At 47.6% G+C, this 19,689-nt stretch overlaps 1 protein-coding gene across 4 annotated transcripts in view; it reads right to left on the bottom strand.

Annotated features, from left to right (window-relative positions):
* The window catches only part of efr3a (EFR3 homolog A (S. cerevisiae)), a 93,080-nt gene that overhangs the window by 5,650 nt on the left and 67,741 nt on the right, over positions 1-19,689 (bottom strand). For 2 of the 4 annotated variants that reach the window (XM_027287780.1, XM_027287762.1), the window contains 11 exons: positions 18,202-18,253; positions 17,141-17,313; positions 16,974-17,049; positions 15,451-15,612; positions 14,074-14,205; positions 13,908-13,975; positions 13,174-13,301; positions 10,573-10,667; positions 10,320-10,368; positions 10,113-10,216; positions 9,979-10,028 (listed from right to left, as the gene is read on the bottom strand). In XM_027287780.1, the coding sequence (XP_027143581.1) occupies positions 9,979-10,028; positions 10,113-10,216; positions 10,320-10,368; positions 10,573-10,667; positions 13,174-13,301; positions 13,908-13,975; positions 14,074-14,205; positions 15,451-15,612; positions 16,974-17,049; positions 17,141-17,313; positions 18,202-18,253 (1,089 nt within the window). The remainder of the gene's footprint in view (positions 1-9,978; positions 10,029-10,112; positions 10,217-10,319; positions 10,369-10,572; positions 10,668-13,173; positions 13,302-13,907; positions 13,976-14,073; positions 14,206-15,450; positions 15,613-16,973; positions 17,050-17,140; positions 17,314-18,201; positions 18,254-19,689) is intronic. The other 2 variants (XM_027287774.1, XM_027287767.1) reach the window with 2 other exon arrangements.

The raw sequence follows: 19,689 nt of genomic DNA, 5'->3' as shown, positions 1-19,689 counted from the left end.
CTGTCTCGTCTCTCTATCTGTCTGTCTCTGTCTGTCTCTGCTCTGTCTGTCTGCTCTCCTCTGTCTGTCTCTGTCTGTCTGTCTGTCTGTCTCGTCTCTCTCTCTGTCTGCTTCTGTCTGTCTGTCGTCTGTCTGGTCTGTCTGTCTGTCTGTCTGTCTCTCCTGTCCTGTCTGTCTCTCTCTCGTCTGTCTGTCTCTGTCTGTCTCTCTTGGGGGTGTGTCTCTGTTCTGTGCTCTCTTCTGTCTGCTTTTGTCATGTCTGTCGTCTGTCTCGTCGGTCTCTCTGTCTGTCTGTCTCATCTGTCTGTCTGTCTCTCTCTCTATGTCTGTCTCTGTCTGTCTGTCTGTCTCTCTGTCTGGTCTGCTGCTCTCTGTCTGTCTGTCTCTTGTCTTGTCCTCACGTCCACCTCCTGTCTTCCTGCAGTGATTTCAACGACGGTCGACTGTCTCAAAAAAGAAAAACAACAACTAATCCCTCCGGCCTCAGGAGAGAGCAAGACAGATAATCCTAAATCAAACAGCACTGTCTCCTCCCCTCCGCCTCCCCCCTCCTCTTCCTCCTCCTCCCTCTCCTCTTCCCCCTCTCCTCCCCCTCCTCCCCTCCTCCTCCTTCTCTTCCTCCCCCTCCTCCTCCCCTTCCTCCTCCTCCCCCTCCTCCCTCCTCCTCCTACAGACTGCTCCTCTCCTCCTTTTCGGGTCATTGTCTTGCAGACAGAGCTCTGACCTCTGCAGCTCGTCGTTGTTGTCAGACAGTCTGTCTGATGTCAGTCTCTCACTGAAGTGGTTGTAGTCGAGACCAAGACCAGAGACAGAGACACATAAATCAGACAGTTAGGTGACAGCCCCCACAGTTCTGGTCTGGACTGGTCTTGAGACCAAGCCCGAGAACGCAGATCAGACCTTCCTCTCATTAAACATAAACTGAAGATGAACAACATTAATAAGTTATTCTATCAAAGCTGCACAGCGGTGCTCGTGGTGTTTGCGACAGGTCCAGGTGAGAAGATAAAACCCAAACCAGGACGTCCACTTTGAGCGATAACGTCCAGAACTTTGAAGAATTTCTTCGAGTTATCGCCGTGACGATCATTCGTCCGTCAGACGCTCGGCCTCGTCTCAGTTTTGTCTCCTTTGTGAATGTCTGTGTGTCCTCGTCGTCCAGACGAGTTCAGAAGGTGAGATGTTCTGACAGAACTCTGATCACGCAGGAACCAGGGCACCAAGCGGATCCAGACCATGCTGCTCAGCTCTCTCATCATGGTGAGTCTGTCCTTCCTAACCCTCCACAGTTGTTTTAGGAACTCCATCAGGTGGAGCTGGTGTTCGATCAGTGTAGAATACAAACCAAACCAACGACCGACGACTTCTTTAAAGTAACTGAGTAATCCAATACCTGACACAGGTCCATGGGTTCATGCAAACACTGATCCATGAAACATTAAGTCAGGATAACACAATAAATCACCGACCTCTGCACAGCCGCTGCCAGATGAACCAATGAACTGGATCGAAGATCTTATCGGAGAAAAGTTTCTTTTAAAAGTTGTTTCATGCTCGTCAGATTTGAATGAAGACGTTTGCTTCATGCGGAGGCACACAGACCACACACACACACACACACACACACCACACACCATCCCGCAGCATCCTCGTGCACTGCTGTCGTCCGTGCACCAGCTCCTCAGAGCCATTTGATGCGGCGTCTGTCGTGCCTCCACCTGCTGCAGCTGGAGGAGGGTGATGAAAGGTCGAAATATTTATAAGCCATGCAGCTGCAGATGGTGTGTGTTGTGTGTGTGTGTGTGTGGTTTGTGGTGTGTGTGTGAGACAGTGCAGCACTGTTCAAGATGAACCCAGATGTTTGAGGGCAGCTCGTCAGGGTGGAGGCAGAAACTGAATCAGTAGTCTCAGTGACGTCCCCACAGACTGTCTAAAACCTTCGTTCGGTCTCTGTGACGTCCCCACAGACTGTCTAAAACCTGGACGTAGTCTCTGTGACGTCCCCGCAGACTGTCTAAACCTGGAACGTAGTCTCTGTGACGTCCCCGCAGACGTCTAAAACCTGGACGTAGGTCTCCGTGACGTCCCTGCAGAACTGTCTAAAACCTGGACGTAGTCTCCGTGACGTTCCCCGCAGACTGAAAAGCTCAGGTGTGTGTTTGGATAGTTTCTCCTGGTTGTTCATGGATCGTGAATCTTCGATCAGAGTCGCGTCTGAGAGAAAAGGTCAACATTCGGACAGTTTCAGCTGCTTGTGAACGTAACCTTTTAAGCTCTGTTGAACGCTGTTTCTGGATTAATCACATCATGCTGTGATAATTCTGCTCACACTTCCCACACCCTGTCTCACCCCCCTGTCCTCACCCTGTCTCACACCCCTCTCCACCTCAGGTGACCTCTGGCTTAAGTCCAAGTCCATGGCGGGAGCGCTGCGCTCCTCCCTTCTTGGATCCGCTGTTCTCCATCCTCTGATGGAGGACGGCGAGCTGAGCGCAGATGGTGCTGGAGATCCTGCACAACATCATCGATCGCCATGACAACCGCGCCAAGCTGCGAGGCATCAGGTACAAAGTACACAGCAGATTAACCCACATGTATCTGTAGTTCTACAATCCGGTCGGTTTTCTTCATTATTTGTGTGTCTTCTCTCGCAGAATTATTCCGAATGTCGCAGCGTTGAAGATTAAACGAGAGAAAGATTTCCAAACAAGACGTTGCATTCATGAGAAGGTAGAAAATCAAAGTCACGTGATGCTGCTCTGTCCTGCAGGGGGCGCTGTTCTTACTGTATGTGGCCCAGTGTTCGGCTTTTCACGATATTAACGGTCAGTTCAGCCCGGGTCGACAGAAGCTTCTCCTCCTCAGCCATATGTCACTGACGCAAACGTACCAGCTCGTAAACACTAACACACTAAGGGTGCGTTTGTTTTGTCATCCTGGAACACCTGCAGCTCCTGTTCACGAACCTGTGAACACCTCCAGACCAAAACATGAATTAAGTTCTCAAAGCTGTGACTGAAAAAGTTCATTTAGACAAACTACAGAGGGAGAAAAAAACCAAAGCTGACGTTAATGAAATAATTCACGCTTCGACGTTCTCGTTCACGGAGGCCGGCGAGCTCACTGACCCCGACAGAAGAAGCCCGTTCCCCGTCAGCGCGTGACATTTCCAAACAGAGGCCACAGTTTAAGTGGAATCACAGCTGAGACGTGACCTTTAGCCACACGTCACACACCTGAAAGAACAACCACGGGCTGAACTGTCACTGGAGGTCACCTCCACCCGCTTCACCCCCATCATCACCGCCGCACCGACCCTCATCCACTGACAGAGGTCGTTAATGGCCTTTATTGTATTCATTAGTGGTAAACACAAGTCAGAGGCCGTCACTTTCCATTAGGCTCCATGTCAGGCGTGTAAATGCAACCGCGAGGCTCCGACAGACGAAGAAACCTCTGATATTTTTAGGCTGATTCAGAGTTAACAGGATTAATCTTTTCAGCGGACGACGCGGTGACATTTTCATCAGGACAGTAACATTTCATATCGTGGAGCTGTGGTTCGTCTGATGTTTATTATCCATGAGCGTTGTCTCAGTTCTTTCTGCCGTCTGCTGACACTTTAACAAGTTTTTAGCTCCCAACGTAAGTTATTGTAAACATTGTGGTCAGAGTTGTTTTAGTGGAGACAATCCAAGAACCCAGACGCCCAGAAATGGACGAGCTTGGTTTTTAGAAGGACTGAAATCAACATGTATTCGCCTGTGGAAGCAGAATCTGTAGGCGGGGACGAGTTTATTTGTCGGCTTCAGTTTCACCACGATTTGGCTTTTTGTTGTTTGTTTTTTTTATTCATCGAGATCAGCTGAGACGTCGTCTAGACCGACTCCAACCTCGTTCTCACGTCTCAAGCTGCTAATCGGACTGTAAACCACGACTGACACACGGAAGAGGAAGTCTTGGCCTGGATATTTATTAGCCCGTTGATCCCAGAGGCCAACCGTCGTCGGGCAACAGCTGATTCCTGAATTGTCTTCATGTCAACACTTCATGTGACTGTTTTAGTAACGTTTCCTGTCTTCTCATCTCCAGCACGGCCAGCAGCGTCTACCGTCACATCTACCTGGGCTGTAAGGAGGAGGACAACGTCCATAAAAACTTTGAGCTGCTCTTCACCACGTTGGCCATCCTGACCATCGAGCTGGCCAACGAGGAAGTGGTCATCGACCTCATCCGGCTCGCCATCGCTCTGCAGGTAACCATGACGATGAATGTTAACAAAACGCCTGCGGTACAAACACCAACGCACATTCTGGGCAGCCGCTGGATAAAAATGCTCCGTCACCTCCAACCTTTGGATTATCCCTAAACTAAATGCCTGACAGACAGGAAGCTCTCCACACCTTTGTGTTGCTTTCATCTCCTCCGGTGTTTTTCGTGGCGTCAGGTGTCACATTTCCGTGGTTGATGAGTCGCTGTGCTGTCACTGCAGACCGCATGCAGGTCCAATAAACTCAAACATGTGAGACGGAGGAGAGGTGTGAAGAACACACACACAACACACACACACACACACACACACACACTCCAGCTGCTTTTTGTGTATCACGCTGACATCGTGGAATGTCCACAGTGTTGTTGACACAAGGCAAACACACACATGTACACAACACACATGTACACACACACATGTACACACACATGATCGATCGGCGCACGCGTGGATCTTTCCCTCAGGACGTGTTGAAACCGTTTGCAGCCTGGGATCAGCTGATCCGGGGTTTACTGACTGCAGCAGGATTTCCTCCGGAGCCTCTGATTGGTCGGCGGTTTGATTGTATTCCCTCACTGTCGTTTAAAAGGTCATCGTCAGGGTAACGACCCCGGGGTGACCAGCGAGCCCAGAGAGCCGCACGCCTTCGCCGCCTGTCATGTGTTTCGTCGTCATCTGTTAATTACAATCATCAATTATCTTTTCATTAATATTACTAATATATATGTGAATAATATTCAGTGTTTGTCAAGTCCAGTCCCACTTTATTGTCAACGCTGCCACATGTACCCCTCATATCCCAGCAGTAAGAAACATGAATATAAGATATAGAATTAAAAATAAAAGTTTAAAGAGATAAAAAGTAAAAATGCAGCAACTATCAAAATATATAAAACGTTTAAATATGGAAAATAGATCTATAGATCTAGCAGTATAAACACTTTGGATTGCATTAAACTTTTCAGGTTTTGTCCTGAACAAAATAAGGACCGTCGTTTCAAGTTAATAAATGCCAAAGAAGAAAATGTACTTAAAGGTCAAAGAAACTGAAGCCCAGAGAGACGAGTAATAGAGTAACAGAGAGTTTAGAGTACTTTGTATCTTTGTTTGTTCAGACATAAACAAACAAACTGAGTCGTTAATATCGATGAATAATAATAGTGAATATAAATCAGTGGCCTTTGCTCTGGCATGTGCAGATTTCTCTGTGTTGATGTGGCGTTGTTTCTTGCAGGACATGGCTCTGGTGAATGAAGAGAACATGCCGATGTGTATCCGCTGTGGCATCATGGCGTTGGTGGCGGCGTACCTCAACTTCCTGAGCCAGATGATTGCAAACCCTCCTTCTGTCAGCACGTCAGCAAGGTGAGCCATCGACTCTGTCTTCACCATCAACCCTGAAGGTTCAAGTGTTGAAGTGTATCGATACGCTGACGATGCACCGCTGTTTCTCCAGGTTATCGAGCTAAGGAACATGGACGCGCCGTACCTCCTACCAGAACACATCTTCAGAGACAAGTGTCCGTGAGTTTCGACACAAGGCACAAACTGAAGATCACATCACGATGTGAAAACCTGAAACATCTCTGATATAAAAAAAGACAAACACTCAGAATGTGCGTACACGCCTGAAGCGAGATTAAAAAACAAACCAACAAAACCCTAAAAACACGACGGCTTAAAGCCAAACGTGCTCTGCTGAACCCTCAAACCTCTTGTTTGGACTTGACCCAATGTTGGAGACACTCAGCTGGTCATCAGATGTCAACAAGGGTTCCTTGTACCCATAATCCCATGCAGACCATGTCTCATACTGGTTTTGGTTTCTGGTTACTTTGATGGCATTGGGTGTTATTTATGTATTCTGAGTCTGAAGACATCCTGCAGAGAAAAAACCTGATTATGAGATTATAAGATCCCGTTCTGACTTAAATCCTGCGTCTTGTATCGGCCTCTGAGATTTGGGGATTTTAAATACTAAATTTAGACGTGGTTGGCTTTAGAGCCTCCAGGCGTCTCTGTTCTGCTTCATTTAGATTATCTGGACGCCCAATATCCCATTTGAGCCACACGTGTCGGAGATGTGATTTCTTTAAAGATCTTTAAAGATCTGTCCTCTTCTTCCCAGACTCCCTGACTCTTTGGACAAAGACGACAGACTGCTGTACTTCCAGACACCGACATGGCCGAGTGTCTGGCAGGACCAGGATACAACGCGGAGAGGCTGTCCGTCCCGTACATTCCCCCAGGTCACAGGGTACGAGCGGCTTTATCGTCTCCGTAAAATATGATCCGGTTTCACCAAAAACCAGTGAAATAGTTTGGATGTGTGACCGACCCAGAGCTCAAGTTACACAGTGTGACTCTGTAAAATCAGTTTGAGGATTCAGGATGGAGCGTTTTAAACTCTCAGTACTGTTGGTGCCGAAAGGCTTTGACGGATTAATGAGGCTGCTCAATGAACAGTAACTTTAAACAACCCCATGATGTGATCAGCTTTATTACACATGAGGCTGTGTAACAAAGCAACCACACAAACTTCCTGCAAGGTTCATGAACACAAACGTTTCAATGAATCCTGACCTGGAAGTAAACTTTAAATCTGTACAAACCCGGGTGACGGCTCGTTTAAATGAAGCGATTACATTCACACAAACAGCTTGACAGCTACTCTTTGCTTCTGTCGTCTTCTTCCCTCTGCAATGCTTCGTCTGACATCAGTGCTTTACACTGTAGGAGGAAAATCCTCCACAGGTGCAAGCAGAGATCCAGAGGTAACAGAGGACGAGCTGTAGCTACGATCAGCTGTTAGTCGGGTTTAGGTTGGCCGACTGCAGACAAACCGTCTTACAGAGCAGAGCAACGTCTCTTATCAGGAAGATTAAATATCCTGGAGGTGATCCAGCGGATCAGCTCACTTCTGTAAAACCATTCAGTATCAACAATATAAAGATGATTCCAGACTAAGTTCATGGAATCATTGAAAATATATCTATAAAAATTAAAATTGTTTCATTTCAAAAGTTTAACTGCAACACAAGATGTCTCCGACCTGACTGACCTGCTCAGTGTTCAGGAGTTCCCCGGGTCCTTAAAATCCTTCAAAGTGTTTGAATTCAAGGGCAGAAATCAAGGCCTTGAAACTCACTGAAAGTTCTTGAATTTTGTTTCAAGATATAAAGTGATGTTCTTCTGTTTTGTAACAGTAAGTAACCTTGAGCCATGTCCTTGAATTTAAGGAGAACGGCAACATCCTTGAATTTGATGTATTAGGTGTGGGAACTCCAGGCGGCCGGTGAAGTTTTGAGACACGGTGCCGTTGCTGAAGATGCTGCTGCTGTGCAGGCGGTGTTGAACGCAGTCTTCTAGTGACAGATCCTGATGAAATGTGTGATGGTAGTTTTCCACCCGGCAGCTTTAGAGAGTTTCCATTGAGGCTCTACGAACGCTCCACAGATGGAGCAGCTTCAGTAAACCCTCGCTTGTTGGTGTTTCTTGTTGTGTCGCTCACGTCACGCTGCATCAGGAAGGTTTGATCATGTTTTACTGTTTCACTTTGCATCGCACATGGAAATGTTACGGTGAGTACGACGTGCAGACGACCTGTGAATTATTATTCTAGCTGCTGCTGCTGTTGTTGTTGTTGTCGTGCTCAGTGCTGTTGGTGGACTGCAGTTCGTCTGTCTGCTCTGAGCTTTTTGGGGAAATGGCTGTACAGCTTTAAATGTGCATTGATCAGTGTCAGGACAGACGAGAATCCAAAGTGTGTACGAGAATCCAAAGTGTGTACGAGAATCCAAAGTGTGTACGAGAATCCAAAGTGTGTACGAGAATCCAAAGTGTGTACGAGAATCCAAAGTGTGTACGAGAATCCAAAGTGTGTACGAGAATCCAAATGTGTTCCGAATCCAAGTGTGACGAGAATCCAAAGTGTCGAGATCCAAAGTGTGTATGAGAATCCAAGTGTGTCGAGATCCAAAGTGTGTTCCAGAACCAAAGTGTACGAGAATCCAAAGTGTGTACGAGAATCCAAGTGTGTCGAGAATCCAAAGTGTCATCAAGTGTGTACGAGATCCAAGTGTACGAATCCAAGTGTGTACGAGAATCCAAAGTGTGTTTTTTGGGAAGGAACAGAGCATGATCTCTGTCCCACGCCACTTTACATGACGCTGCTCTGTCGGGGTGAAAGCTGCTCCACCTCAGAGACGCCACCGTGAGTTACTCATCTGGGAGTGGATGGTACAGATTCTCTCCCCTCGTGGCCGATCGTGCAGGGAGCTCAACTAAAATAGGAAAGCAAACAGTTTCCTGACGAGCTGCTAACGTGTCTCACACCTCGTCTGACGTCCACGACTTGACGCTGTGCTGACAGCAGTCTGTACTCGTGTGTGTGTTTTATTTTCCTCAGCGCAGCGTGGATGAAACACTGAAGTGCTCGGGCGTTGACATTAAGACAGGCCCTCCTGAGGGGCGATGTACCTGAGAACTTTCCACCTGCTGGATCAGCTGGATTTGTTGCCTCTGTATTAAAGTTGAATCAAAGTCTGCCTGTGTGGATAATAAAGTTTAGAAGTCCTCATGTGTCAGCAGTAAATCAGCTCCTCAGATAATTAAAACCACTCGTTTCAGGTTAAAGAAAGATCGTCTTCATCGTGACGACTTTTAGATTAGCCAGGAGCCGACGAGTAGGACTGCCAGATGGCTCTCCAGAAACCTGTGGGGACGTCACAGAACTACGTCCAGTTTTAGACAGTCTGCGGGACGTCACGGAGACTACGTCCAGGTTTTAGACAGTCTGCGGGGACGTCACGGAGACTACGTCCAGGTTTTAGACAGTCTGCGGGGACGTCACAGGAACTACGTCCAGGTTTTAGACAGTCTGCGGGGACGTCACAGAGACTACGTCAGGTTTTAGACAGTCTGCGGGGACGTCCACGAGACTACGTCCAGGTTTTAGACCGTCTGACTCGCAGAACCGAAAAAAACGAAACTCGTCATATTTACACTTAGTTTGCTTCATTGTTTACCCAGCATGCTCACTGTCTTAAGGTGACATGAATGTCTCTTGTCCTGCAGATGAAGACCGTCTGACCAGGAGGAAGAGTTTTGTGGACACGACCTCCATCCAGGACATCATGTCCAACGCTGCCGGCAGGTCAGTGGACGGGTACGTAACGGCGAACACTCAAACCTCCAGACGACACGTCAGTGTAACGTCTGTGTAACGTCAGGATAACGTCTGTGTAACGTCAGGATAACGTTTATATTTTTATTCTTCCACAGTCGCAGCTGGTGAGGAGATCGTTCGAGACACTGAAGAAGGCCATCGGTGAGATCAGCTCTCCTCCCCTTTCACAAAGGTGTATCATAAGTTAAAGGTGTGTGTGTGTGTTGTGTGTGAGGAGTGTAACTGTTGGGTTTGTGTTCAGATACCACCGGTCTGGAGGAGCAGGAGAGGGAGAAGAGCTCAGGTGATGGAGAGTTCCAGAAAGCTCCGTTTGAGGAGATCGCTGCACACTGCGAGTCCAGGTACGAGAGGAGGAGAGAAAGGAGGAGTAAAAACAGAGTGAGTCTGAACGTATCGCTGACGTGGACTTGTTGTTGTTCTGCCAGGCGAACATAATATTTCATTAAGTAATTAAAACTGTAAAGTGACAGAAATCTAATAAATCAAATCTGAACTTTATGAAAAAAAACAAACGTACCTGATGGTAAGTTCGAAGATTTGTGCCAGCCGGTCATGAAGCATGTTCGCCTGCAGAACAACAACAAGTCTACGTCAGCGATACGTTCAGACTCACTTCTGTTTTTGCTCCTCCTTTCTCTCCTCCTCTCGTACCTTGGACTCGCAGTGTGCAGCGATCTCCTCAAACGGAGCTTTCTGGAACTTCTCCATCACCTGACGCCTCTTCTCCCGCTCCTGCTCCTCCAGGCCGGTGGTATCTGAACACAAACCCAACAGTTACACTCCTCACACACACACACACACACACACCTTTATACTTATGATACACCTTTGTGAAAGGTGAGGAGGAGCTGATCTCACCGATGGCCTTCTTCAGTGTCTCGAACGTGATCTCCTCAGCCAGCTGCGACTGTGGAAGAATAAAAATATAAACGTTACCCTGACGTTACACAGACGCTACCCTGACGTTACACAGACGCTACCCTGACGTTACACAGACGTTATCCTGACGTTACACAGACGTTACACAGACGTTACCCTGACGTTACCCTGACGTTACACAGACGTTACCCTGACGTGTCGTCTGGAGGTTTGAGTGTTCGCCGTTACGTACCCGCCCACTGACCTTGTCCGGCAGGCTGTTGGACATGATGTCCTGGATGGAGGTTGTGTCCACAAAACTCTTCCTCCTGGTCAGACGGTCTTCATCTGCAGGACGAGAGACATTCACGTCACCTTAAGACAGTGATGCATGCTGGGTAAACAATGAAGCAAACTAAGTGTAAATATGACGCGTTTTGGTTTTTTCGGTTCTGCGAGTCAGACTGTCTAAAACCTGGACGTAGTCTCTGTGACGTCCCCGCAGACTGTCTAAAACCTGGACGTAGTCTCCGAGACGTCCTCACAGACTGTCTAAAACCTGGACGCAGTCTCTGAGACGTCCCTCACAGGTTTCTGTAGAGCCATCTTGGCAGTCCTGCCTCTGTCGGCTCCTGGCTAATCTAAAAGTCGTCACGATGAAGACGATCTTTCTTTAACCTGAAACGGTTGGTTTTAGTTGTCTGAACTGATTTGCTGCTGACACATGAGGACTTCTAAACTTTATTATCCACACAGGCAGACTTTGATTCAACTTTAATACAGCAGGCAACAAATCCAGCTGATCCAGCAGGTGGAAAGTTCTCAGGTACATCGCCCCCTCAGGAGGGCCTGTCTTAATGTCAACGCCTCGAGCACTTCAGTGTTCATCCACGCTGCGCTGAGGAAAATAAAACACACACGAGTACAGACTGTCTGTCAGCACAGCGTCAAGGTCGTGGACGTCAGACGAGGTGTGAGACACGTTAGCAGCTCGTCAGGAAACTGTTTGCTTTCCTATTTTAGTTGGAGCTCCCTGCACGATCGGCCACGAGGGGAGAGAATCTGAACCATCCACTCCCAGATGACTGTAACTCACGGTGCGTCTCTGAGGTGGAGCAGCTTTCACCCCGACAGAGCAGCGTCATGTAAAGTGGTCGTGGGACAGAGATCATGTGGTTCTGTTCCTTCAAAAAACACACTTTGGATTCTCGTACACACTTTGGATTCTGGAACACACTTTGGATTCTCGTACACACTTTGGATTCTCGTACACACTTTGGATTCTGGAACACACTTTGGATTCTCGTACACACTTTGGATTCTGGAACACACTTTGGATTCTCGTACACACTTTGGATTCTCGTACACATTTTGACGGCGTCCTGACACTCATCAATGCACATTTAAAGCTGTAGCAGCCATTTCCACCAAAAAGCTCAGACAGACAGACAGACTGCAGTCCACCAACAGCACTGAGCACGACAACAACAACAACAGCAGCAGCAGCAGCTAGAATAATATTCACAGGTCGTCTGCACGTCGTACTCACCGTAACATTTCCAGATGCGATGCAAAGTGAAACAGTAAAACATGATCAAACCTTCCTGATGCAGCGTGACGTGAGCGACACAAGAAACACCAACAAGCTACGAGGGTTTATCTGAAGCTGCTCCATCTGTGGAGCGTTCGTAGAGCTCAATGGAAACTCTCTAAAGCTGCCGGGTGGAACCATCTACCATCACACAGGACACATTTCATCAGGATCTGTCACTAGAAGACTGCGTTCAACACCGCCTGCACAGCAGCAGCATCTTCAGCAACGGCACCGTGTCTCAAACTTCACCGACCGCCTGGAGTTCCCACACCTAATACATCAAATTCAAGGATGTTGCCGTTCTCCTTAAATTCAAGGACATGGCTCAAGGTTACTTACTGTTAGAAAACAGAAGAACATCACTTTATATTCTTGAACAAAATTCAAGAACTTTCAGTGAGTTTCAAGGCCTTGATTTCTGCCCTTGAATTCAAACACTTTGAAGGATTTTAAGGACCCGTGGGAACTCCTGAACACTGAGCAGGTCAGTGAGGTCGGAGACATCTAGTGTCGCAGTTAAACTTTTGAAATTGATTTTTCAATGATTTCTCATGAACTTAGTCTGGAATTCATCTTTATATGTTGATACTAAATGATTTTACAGAAGTGATGCTGATCGCTGGTATCACCTCTCAGGATATTTAATCTTCCTGATAAGAAGACGTTGCTCTGCTCTTTAAGACGGTTTGTCTGCAGTCGGCCAATCTAAACCCGACTAACAGCTGATCGTAGCTACAGCTCGGCCTCTGTTACCTCTGGACCTTTGCTTGCACCTGTGGAGGATTTTTCCTACAGTGTAAAGCACTGATGTCAGACGAAGCATTGCAGAGGGAAGAAGACGACAGAAGCAAAGAGTGAGCTGTCAGCTGTTTGTGTGAATGTAATCGCTTCATTTAAACGAAGCCGTCACCTCGGGTTTGTACAGATTTAAAGTTTACTTCCAGGTCGAGGATTCATTGAAACTGTTTGTGTTCATGGAAGTTTGTGTCGTTGCTTTGTTACACAGCCTCATGTGTAATAAAGCTGATCACATCATGGGGTTTTTAAAGTTTGCTTCCTGTTCATTGAGCAGCTCATTAATCCGTCAAAGCCTTTTCGGCACCAACAGTACTGAGAGTTTAAAACGCTCCATCCTGAATCCTCAAACTGATTTTACACATGTCACACTGTGTAACTTTGAGCTCTGGGTCGGTCACACACCACCAACTATTTCACTGATTTTGGTGAAACATTTTACGGAGACGATGAAGCCACTCGTACCTGTGACCTGGGGGATGTACGGGACGGAGAGCCTCTCCGCGTTGTATCCTGGTCCTGCCAGACACTCGGCCATGTCGGCTGTCTGGAAGTACAGCAGTCTGTCGTCTTTGTCCAAAGAGTCGGGGAGTCTGGGAAGAAGAGGACAGATCTTTAAAGATCTTTAAAGAAATCACATCTCCGACAACGTGTGGCTCAAACTGGGATATTGGGCGTCCAGATAATCTAAATGAAGCAGAACAGAGACGCCTGGAGGCTCTAAAAGCACCCACGTCTAAATTTAGTATTTAAAATCCCCAAATCTCAGAGGCCGATACAAGACGCAGGATTTAAGTCAGAACGGGATCTTATAATCTCATAATCAGGTTTTTTCTCTGCAGGATGTGTTCAGACTCAGAATACTAAAATAACACCCAGATGCCATCAAAGTAAACCAGAAACCAAAACCAGTATGAGACATGGTCTGCATGGGATTATGGGTACAAGGAGACCCTTGTTGACGTCTGATGACCAGCTGAGTGTCTCCAACATTGGGTCAAGTCCAAACAAGAGGTTTGAGGGTTCAGCAGAGCACGTTTGGCTTTAAGCCGTCGTGTTTTTAGGGTTTTGTTGTTTTGTTTTTTTAAATCTCGCTTCAGGCCTGTACGCACATTCTGAGTATTTTTTTATATCAGAGATGTTTCAGGTTTTCACATCGTGATGTGATCTTCATGTTTGTGCCTTGTGTCGATACTCACGGACACTTGTCTCTGAAGATGTGTTCTGGTAGGAGGTACGGAGCGTCCATGTTCCTTAGCTCGATAACCTGGAGAAACAGCGGTGCATCGTCAGCGTATCGATAAACTTCAACACTTGTCCTGAAGACCTTCAGTGTTGATGGTGAAGACAGAGTCGATGGCTCACCTTGCTGACGTGCTGACAGAAGGGAGGGTTTGCGATCATCTGGCTCAGGAAGTTGAGGTACGCCGCCACCAACGCCATGATGCCACAGCGGATACACATCGGCATGTTCTCTTCATTCACCAGAGCCATGTCCTGAAGAAACAACGTCACATCAACACAGAGAAATCTGCACATGCCAGAGCAAAGGCCACTGATTTATATTCAATATTTATTGTTCATCGATATTAACGACTCAGTTTGTTTGTTTACGTCTGAACAAACAAACATACAAAGTACTCTAACTACTCTGTTACTCTATTACTCGTCTCTCTGGGCTTCAGTTCTTTGACCTTTAAGTACATTTTCTTCTTTGGCATTTATTAACTTGAAACGACGTGTCCTTATTTTGTTCAGGACAAAACTCTGAAAAGTTTTATGCAATCCAAAGTGTTTATACTGCTAGATCTATAGATCTATATTTGCCATATTTAAACTGTTTATATATTTTGATAGTTGCTGCATTTTTACTTTTTATCTCTTTAAACTTTTATTTTTATATTCTATATCTTATATTTTATGTTTACTGCTGGGATATGAGGGGTACATGTAGCAGCGTTGACAATAAAGTGGACTGGACTTAACAAACACTGAATATTATTCACATATATTATTATATTATTAATTGAAAAGATGAACCGACGATGTAATTAACAGATGACGACAGAAACACATGACAGGCGGCGAAGGCGTGCGGCTCTCTGGGCTCGCTGTGTCATCCCGGGGTCGTTACCCTGACGATGACCTTTTAAACGACAGTGAGGGAATACAATCAAACCGCCGACCAATCAGAGGCTCCGGAGGAAATCCTGCTGCAGTCAGTAAACCCCGGATCAGCTGATCCCAGGCTGCAAACGGTTCAACACGTCCTGAGGTGAAGATCCACGCGCTGCTCCGATCGATCATGTGTGTGTGTACATGTGTGTGTGTACATGTGTGTGTGTTTGCCTCGTGTCGACAACACTGTGACAGTCCGCGATGATGCGATGTCAGCGTGATACACAAACAAGCAGCTGGAGTGTGTGTGTGTGTGTGTGTGTGTGTGTGTTCTTCACACCTCTCCTCCGTCTCACATGCTGGAGGTTTTATTGGACCTGCATGCAGTCTGCAGTGACAGCACAGCGACTCATCAACCACGGAAATGTGACACCTGACGCCACGAAAACACACGGAGGAGATGAAAGCAACACAAAGGTGTGGAGAGCTTCCTGTCTGTCAGGTATTTAGTTTAGGGATAATCCACAGGTGGAGGTGATGGAGCATTTTTATCCAGCGGCTGCCCAGAATGTGCGTTGGTGTTTGTACCGCAGGCGTTTTGTTAACATTCATCGTCATGGTTACCTGCAGAGCGATGGCGAGCCGGATGAGGTCGATGACCACTTCCTCGTTGGCCAGCTCGATGGTCAGGATGGCTAGCGTGGTGAAGAGCAGCTCAAAGTTTTTATGGACGTTGTCCTCCTCCTTACAGCCCAGGTAGATGTGACGGTAGAGCTGCTGGCCGTGCTGGAGATGAGAAGACAGGAAACGTTACTAAAGACAGTCACATGAAGTGTTGACATGAAGACAATTCAGGAATCAGCTGTCGCCCGACGACGGTTTGGCCTCTGGGATCGACGGGCTAATAAATATCCAGGCCAAGACTTCCTCTTCCGTGTGTCAGTCGTGGTTTACAGTGAGAACGAGGTTGGAGTCGGTCTAGACGACGTCTCGGCTGATCTCGATGAATAAAAACACAACAACAAAAAGCCAAATCGTGGTGAAACGAAAGCCGACGAACAAGCTCGTCCCTCGCCTACAGATTCTGCTTTCACAGGCAGATACATGTTGATCTCAGTCCTTCTAAAACCAGCTCGTCCATTTTCTGGGTCGTCTGGGTTCTTGGATTGTCTCCACTAAAACAAACTCTGACCACAATGTTTACAATAACTTACAGTTGGGAGCTAAACCTGTTAAAGCGTCAGCAGACGGCAGAAAGATACTGAGACAACGCTCATGGATAATAAACATCAGACGAACCACAGCTCCACGATATGAAATGTTATTGTCCTGATGAAAATGTCACCGCGTCGTCCGCTGAAAAGATTAATCCTGTTAACTCTGAATCAGCCTAAAAATATCAGCGTGTCAGAGGTTTCTTCGTCTGTCGGAGCTTCGCGGTTGCATTTACACGCCTGACATGGAGCCTAATGGAAAGTGAAGGCCTCTGACTTCTGTTTACCACTAATGAATACAATTAAAGGCCATTAACGACCTCTGTCAGTGGATGAGGGTCGGTGCGGCGGTGATATTGTGGGTGAAGCGGGTGGAGGTGACCCCCAGTGACAGTTCCAGCCCCGTGGTTGTTCTTTCAGGTGTGTGACGTGTGGCTAAAGGTCACGTCTCAGCTGTGATTCCACTTAAACTGTGGCCTCTGTTTGGAAATGTCACGCGCTGACGGGGAACGGGCTTCTTCTGTCGGGGTCAGTGAGCTCGCCGGCCTCCGTGAACGAGAACGTCGAAGCGTGAATTATTTCATTAACGTTTAACGCTTTGGTTTTTTCTCCCTCTGTAGTTTGTCTAAATGAACTTTTTCAGTCACAGCTTTGAGAACTTAATTCATGTTTTGGTCTGGAGGTGTTCACAGGTTCGTGAACAGGAGCTGCAGGTGTTCCAGGATGACAAAACAAACGCACCCTTAGTGTGTTAGTGTTTACGAGCTGGTACGTTTGCGTCAGTGACATATGGCTGAGGCGAGGAGGGAAGCTTCTGTCGACCCGGGCTGAACTGACCGTTAATATCGTGAAAAGCCGAACACTGGGCCACATACAGTAAGAACAGCGCCCCCTGCAGGACAGAGCAGCATCACAGTGACTTTGATTTTCTACCTTCTTCATGAATGCAACGTCTTGTTTGGAAATCTTCTCTCGTTTAATCTTCAGCGCTGCGACATTCGGAATAATTCTGCGAGAGAAGACACACAAATAATGAAGAAAACCGACTGGATGTAGAACTACGTGATACATGTGTGTGTAATCTGCTGTGTACTTTGTACCTGATGCCTCGCAGCTTGGCGCGGTTGTCATGGCGATCGATGATGTTGTGCAGGATCTCCAGCACCATCTGCCTCAGCTCGCCGTCCTCCATCAGAGAGATGGAGAACAGCGGATCCAAGAAGGGAGGAGGCAGCGCTCCCGCCATGGACTTGGACTTAAAGCCAGAGGTCACCTGAGGTGGAGAGGGGGTGAGACAGGGGGTGAGACAGGGTGAGACAGGGGGGTGAGACAGGGTGTGGGAAGGTGTGAGCAGAATTATCACAGCATGATGTGATTAATCCAGAAACAGCGTTCAACAGAGCTTAAAGGTTACGTTCACAAGCAGCTGAAACTGTCCGAATGTTGACCTTTTCTCTCAGACGCGACTCTGATCCGAAGATTCACGATCCATGAACAACCAGGAGAAACTATCCAAACACACACCTGAGCTTTTTCAGTCTGTGGGGACGTCTCGGAGACTACGTCCAGGTTTTAGACAGTCTGCGGGGACGTCTTGGAGACTACTGATTCAGTTTCTGCCTCCACCCTGACGAGCTGCCCTCAAACATCTGGGTTCATCTTGACAGTCTGCACTGACACACACACACACACACACACACACACACACACACACACACACACACACCATCTGCAGCTGCATGGCGTTATAAATATTTCGACCTTTCACCTCTCCTCCAGCTGCTGTGTGTGTGTGTGTGTGTGTGTGTGTGTGTGTGCCTCCTCATGAAGCAAACGTCTTCATTCAAATCTGACGAGCATGAAACAACTTTTAAAAAGAAACTTTTCTCCGATAAAGATCTTCGATCAGAGTTCATTGGTTCAGTGATTTATTTGTGTTATCCTGACTTTAATGTTTTATGGATCAGTGTTTGCATGAACACCATGGACCTGTGTCAGATATTGACTCAGTTACTTTAATAAAACTTCTTCTCACTGTGGGAACGTTGGCAGCAGTCGTTGGTCGTTGGTTTGGTTTGTATTCTACACTGATCGAACACGAGCTCCACCCGATGGAGTTCATAAAACAACCTGTGGACGGGTTAGGAAGAGACAGACTCACCATGATGAGAGAGCTGAGCAGCATGGTCTGGATCCGCTTGGTGCCCTGGTTCCTGCGTGATCAGAGATTCTGTCAGAACATCTCACCTTCTGAACTCGTCTGGACGACGAGGACACACAGACATTCACAAAGGAGACAAAACTGAGACGAGGCCGAGTGTCTGACGGACGAACTGATCGTCACGGCGATAACTCGAAGATAATTCTTCAAAGTTCTGGACGTATCGCTCAAAGTGTGGGGCTGTCACCTAACTGTCTGATTTATGTGTCTCTGTCTCTGGTCTTGGTCTCGACTACAACACTTCAGTGAGAGACTGACATCAGATCAGACTGTCTGACAACAACGACGAGCTGCAGAGTCAGATCTCTGTCTGCAGACAATGACCCGAAAAGGAGAAGAGAGAGAGTCTGTAGGAGGAGGAGGAGGAGGAAGAGGAGGAGGAGGAGAAGGGGGACGAGGAGGAGGAGGAGGAGGAAGAGGAGGAAGAAGAGGGGGATGATGGTTTATTCCTCACGGATCCGTCTTGTCAGCTGAGATCCAAGCTGGCGAGGACGATGGCCAAGCACGAGCTGGTCTTTGTATGTTTCACCCGTTGTCAGTCCTTCTGTGACATTACTTCTCCCAAGATGAAATCTTTGGTGAACAAAGTCTTTGTGTGTTTCCAGGTGGACAGCAAAGGTGAGGTGAATCAGTTCCTGCCCAAACACAGCCAAACGATGTTGGAAAAACTCAACCACCAGCGTCTGAGCAATCAGTTCTGTGACATCACCCTGCTGATTGAAGGAGAGGAGTACCGCGCACACAAAGCCGTGCTGGCAGCCTGCAGCGAATACTTCCACGAGCTCTTCTTTGAGAAGGGGGCCGCCACCACACATGAAGCTGTGGTCGACCTCTCTGGTGAGACTTCTGTTGCTTTCTGCTCAGAGTGCGTTTGGTGTAGCTGCTCGGTTTTAATCTCGACTCCTCTCTCTCTCCAGGTTTCACCAAAGCCAGCTTCCTCCCGCTGCTGGATTTTGCGTACACCTCCCTGCTCACGTTCAATTTCTCCATAATGGCAGATATCGCCAACCTAGCACGGCATTTGCTGATGACGGAGGTGCTGCAGATATGCGAGTCGGTGCATAAGCAGGTGGAGGAGCAGAAGCTGACGGTGTATCAAAGAGGAGACGTGCACACGGTGGTGTCGAGCCAGCCAGCTCCTCAGGGGGACTCAAAGGACGAGTCCGGCGCCTACGTGGTCACCATACAGGGTGACGGCAGTGCGGTGGTCACCCACGGTGGTGTTGCTGTGACAGGCGAGCCCGTCGCTTTTGTTGCAACTCCTGAAGAGACTTACATCCAGCAGCCGATGACTGTCATCACTGAAGCTGTAGAGGGAGACCAAGAGAATCACGGGGAGGTCGGACCAAACGAAACTGTGACTCTGATCACTCACAGCGGACAGGCCGAGCCAGGCGAGACAGTCACACTTATCTCAGGTGCTGCAGA

Source organism: Larimichthys crocea, chromosome II (genome assembly GCF_000972845.2).
Source record: "Larimichthys crocea isolate SSNF chromosome II, L_crocea_2.0, whole genome shotgun sequence".
NCBI classification, from domain to species: Eukaryota; Metazoa; Chordata; class Actinopteri; family Sciaenidae; genus Larimichthys; species Larimichthys crocea.
The sequence above is the reverse complement of the archived record's forward strand: the minus strand, read 5'-3'. Positions and strand labels throughout refer to the sequence as shown.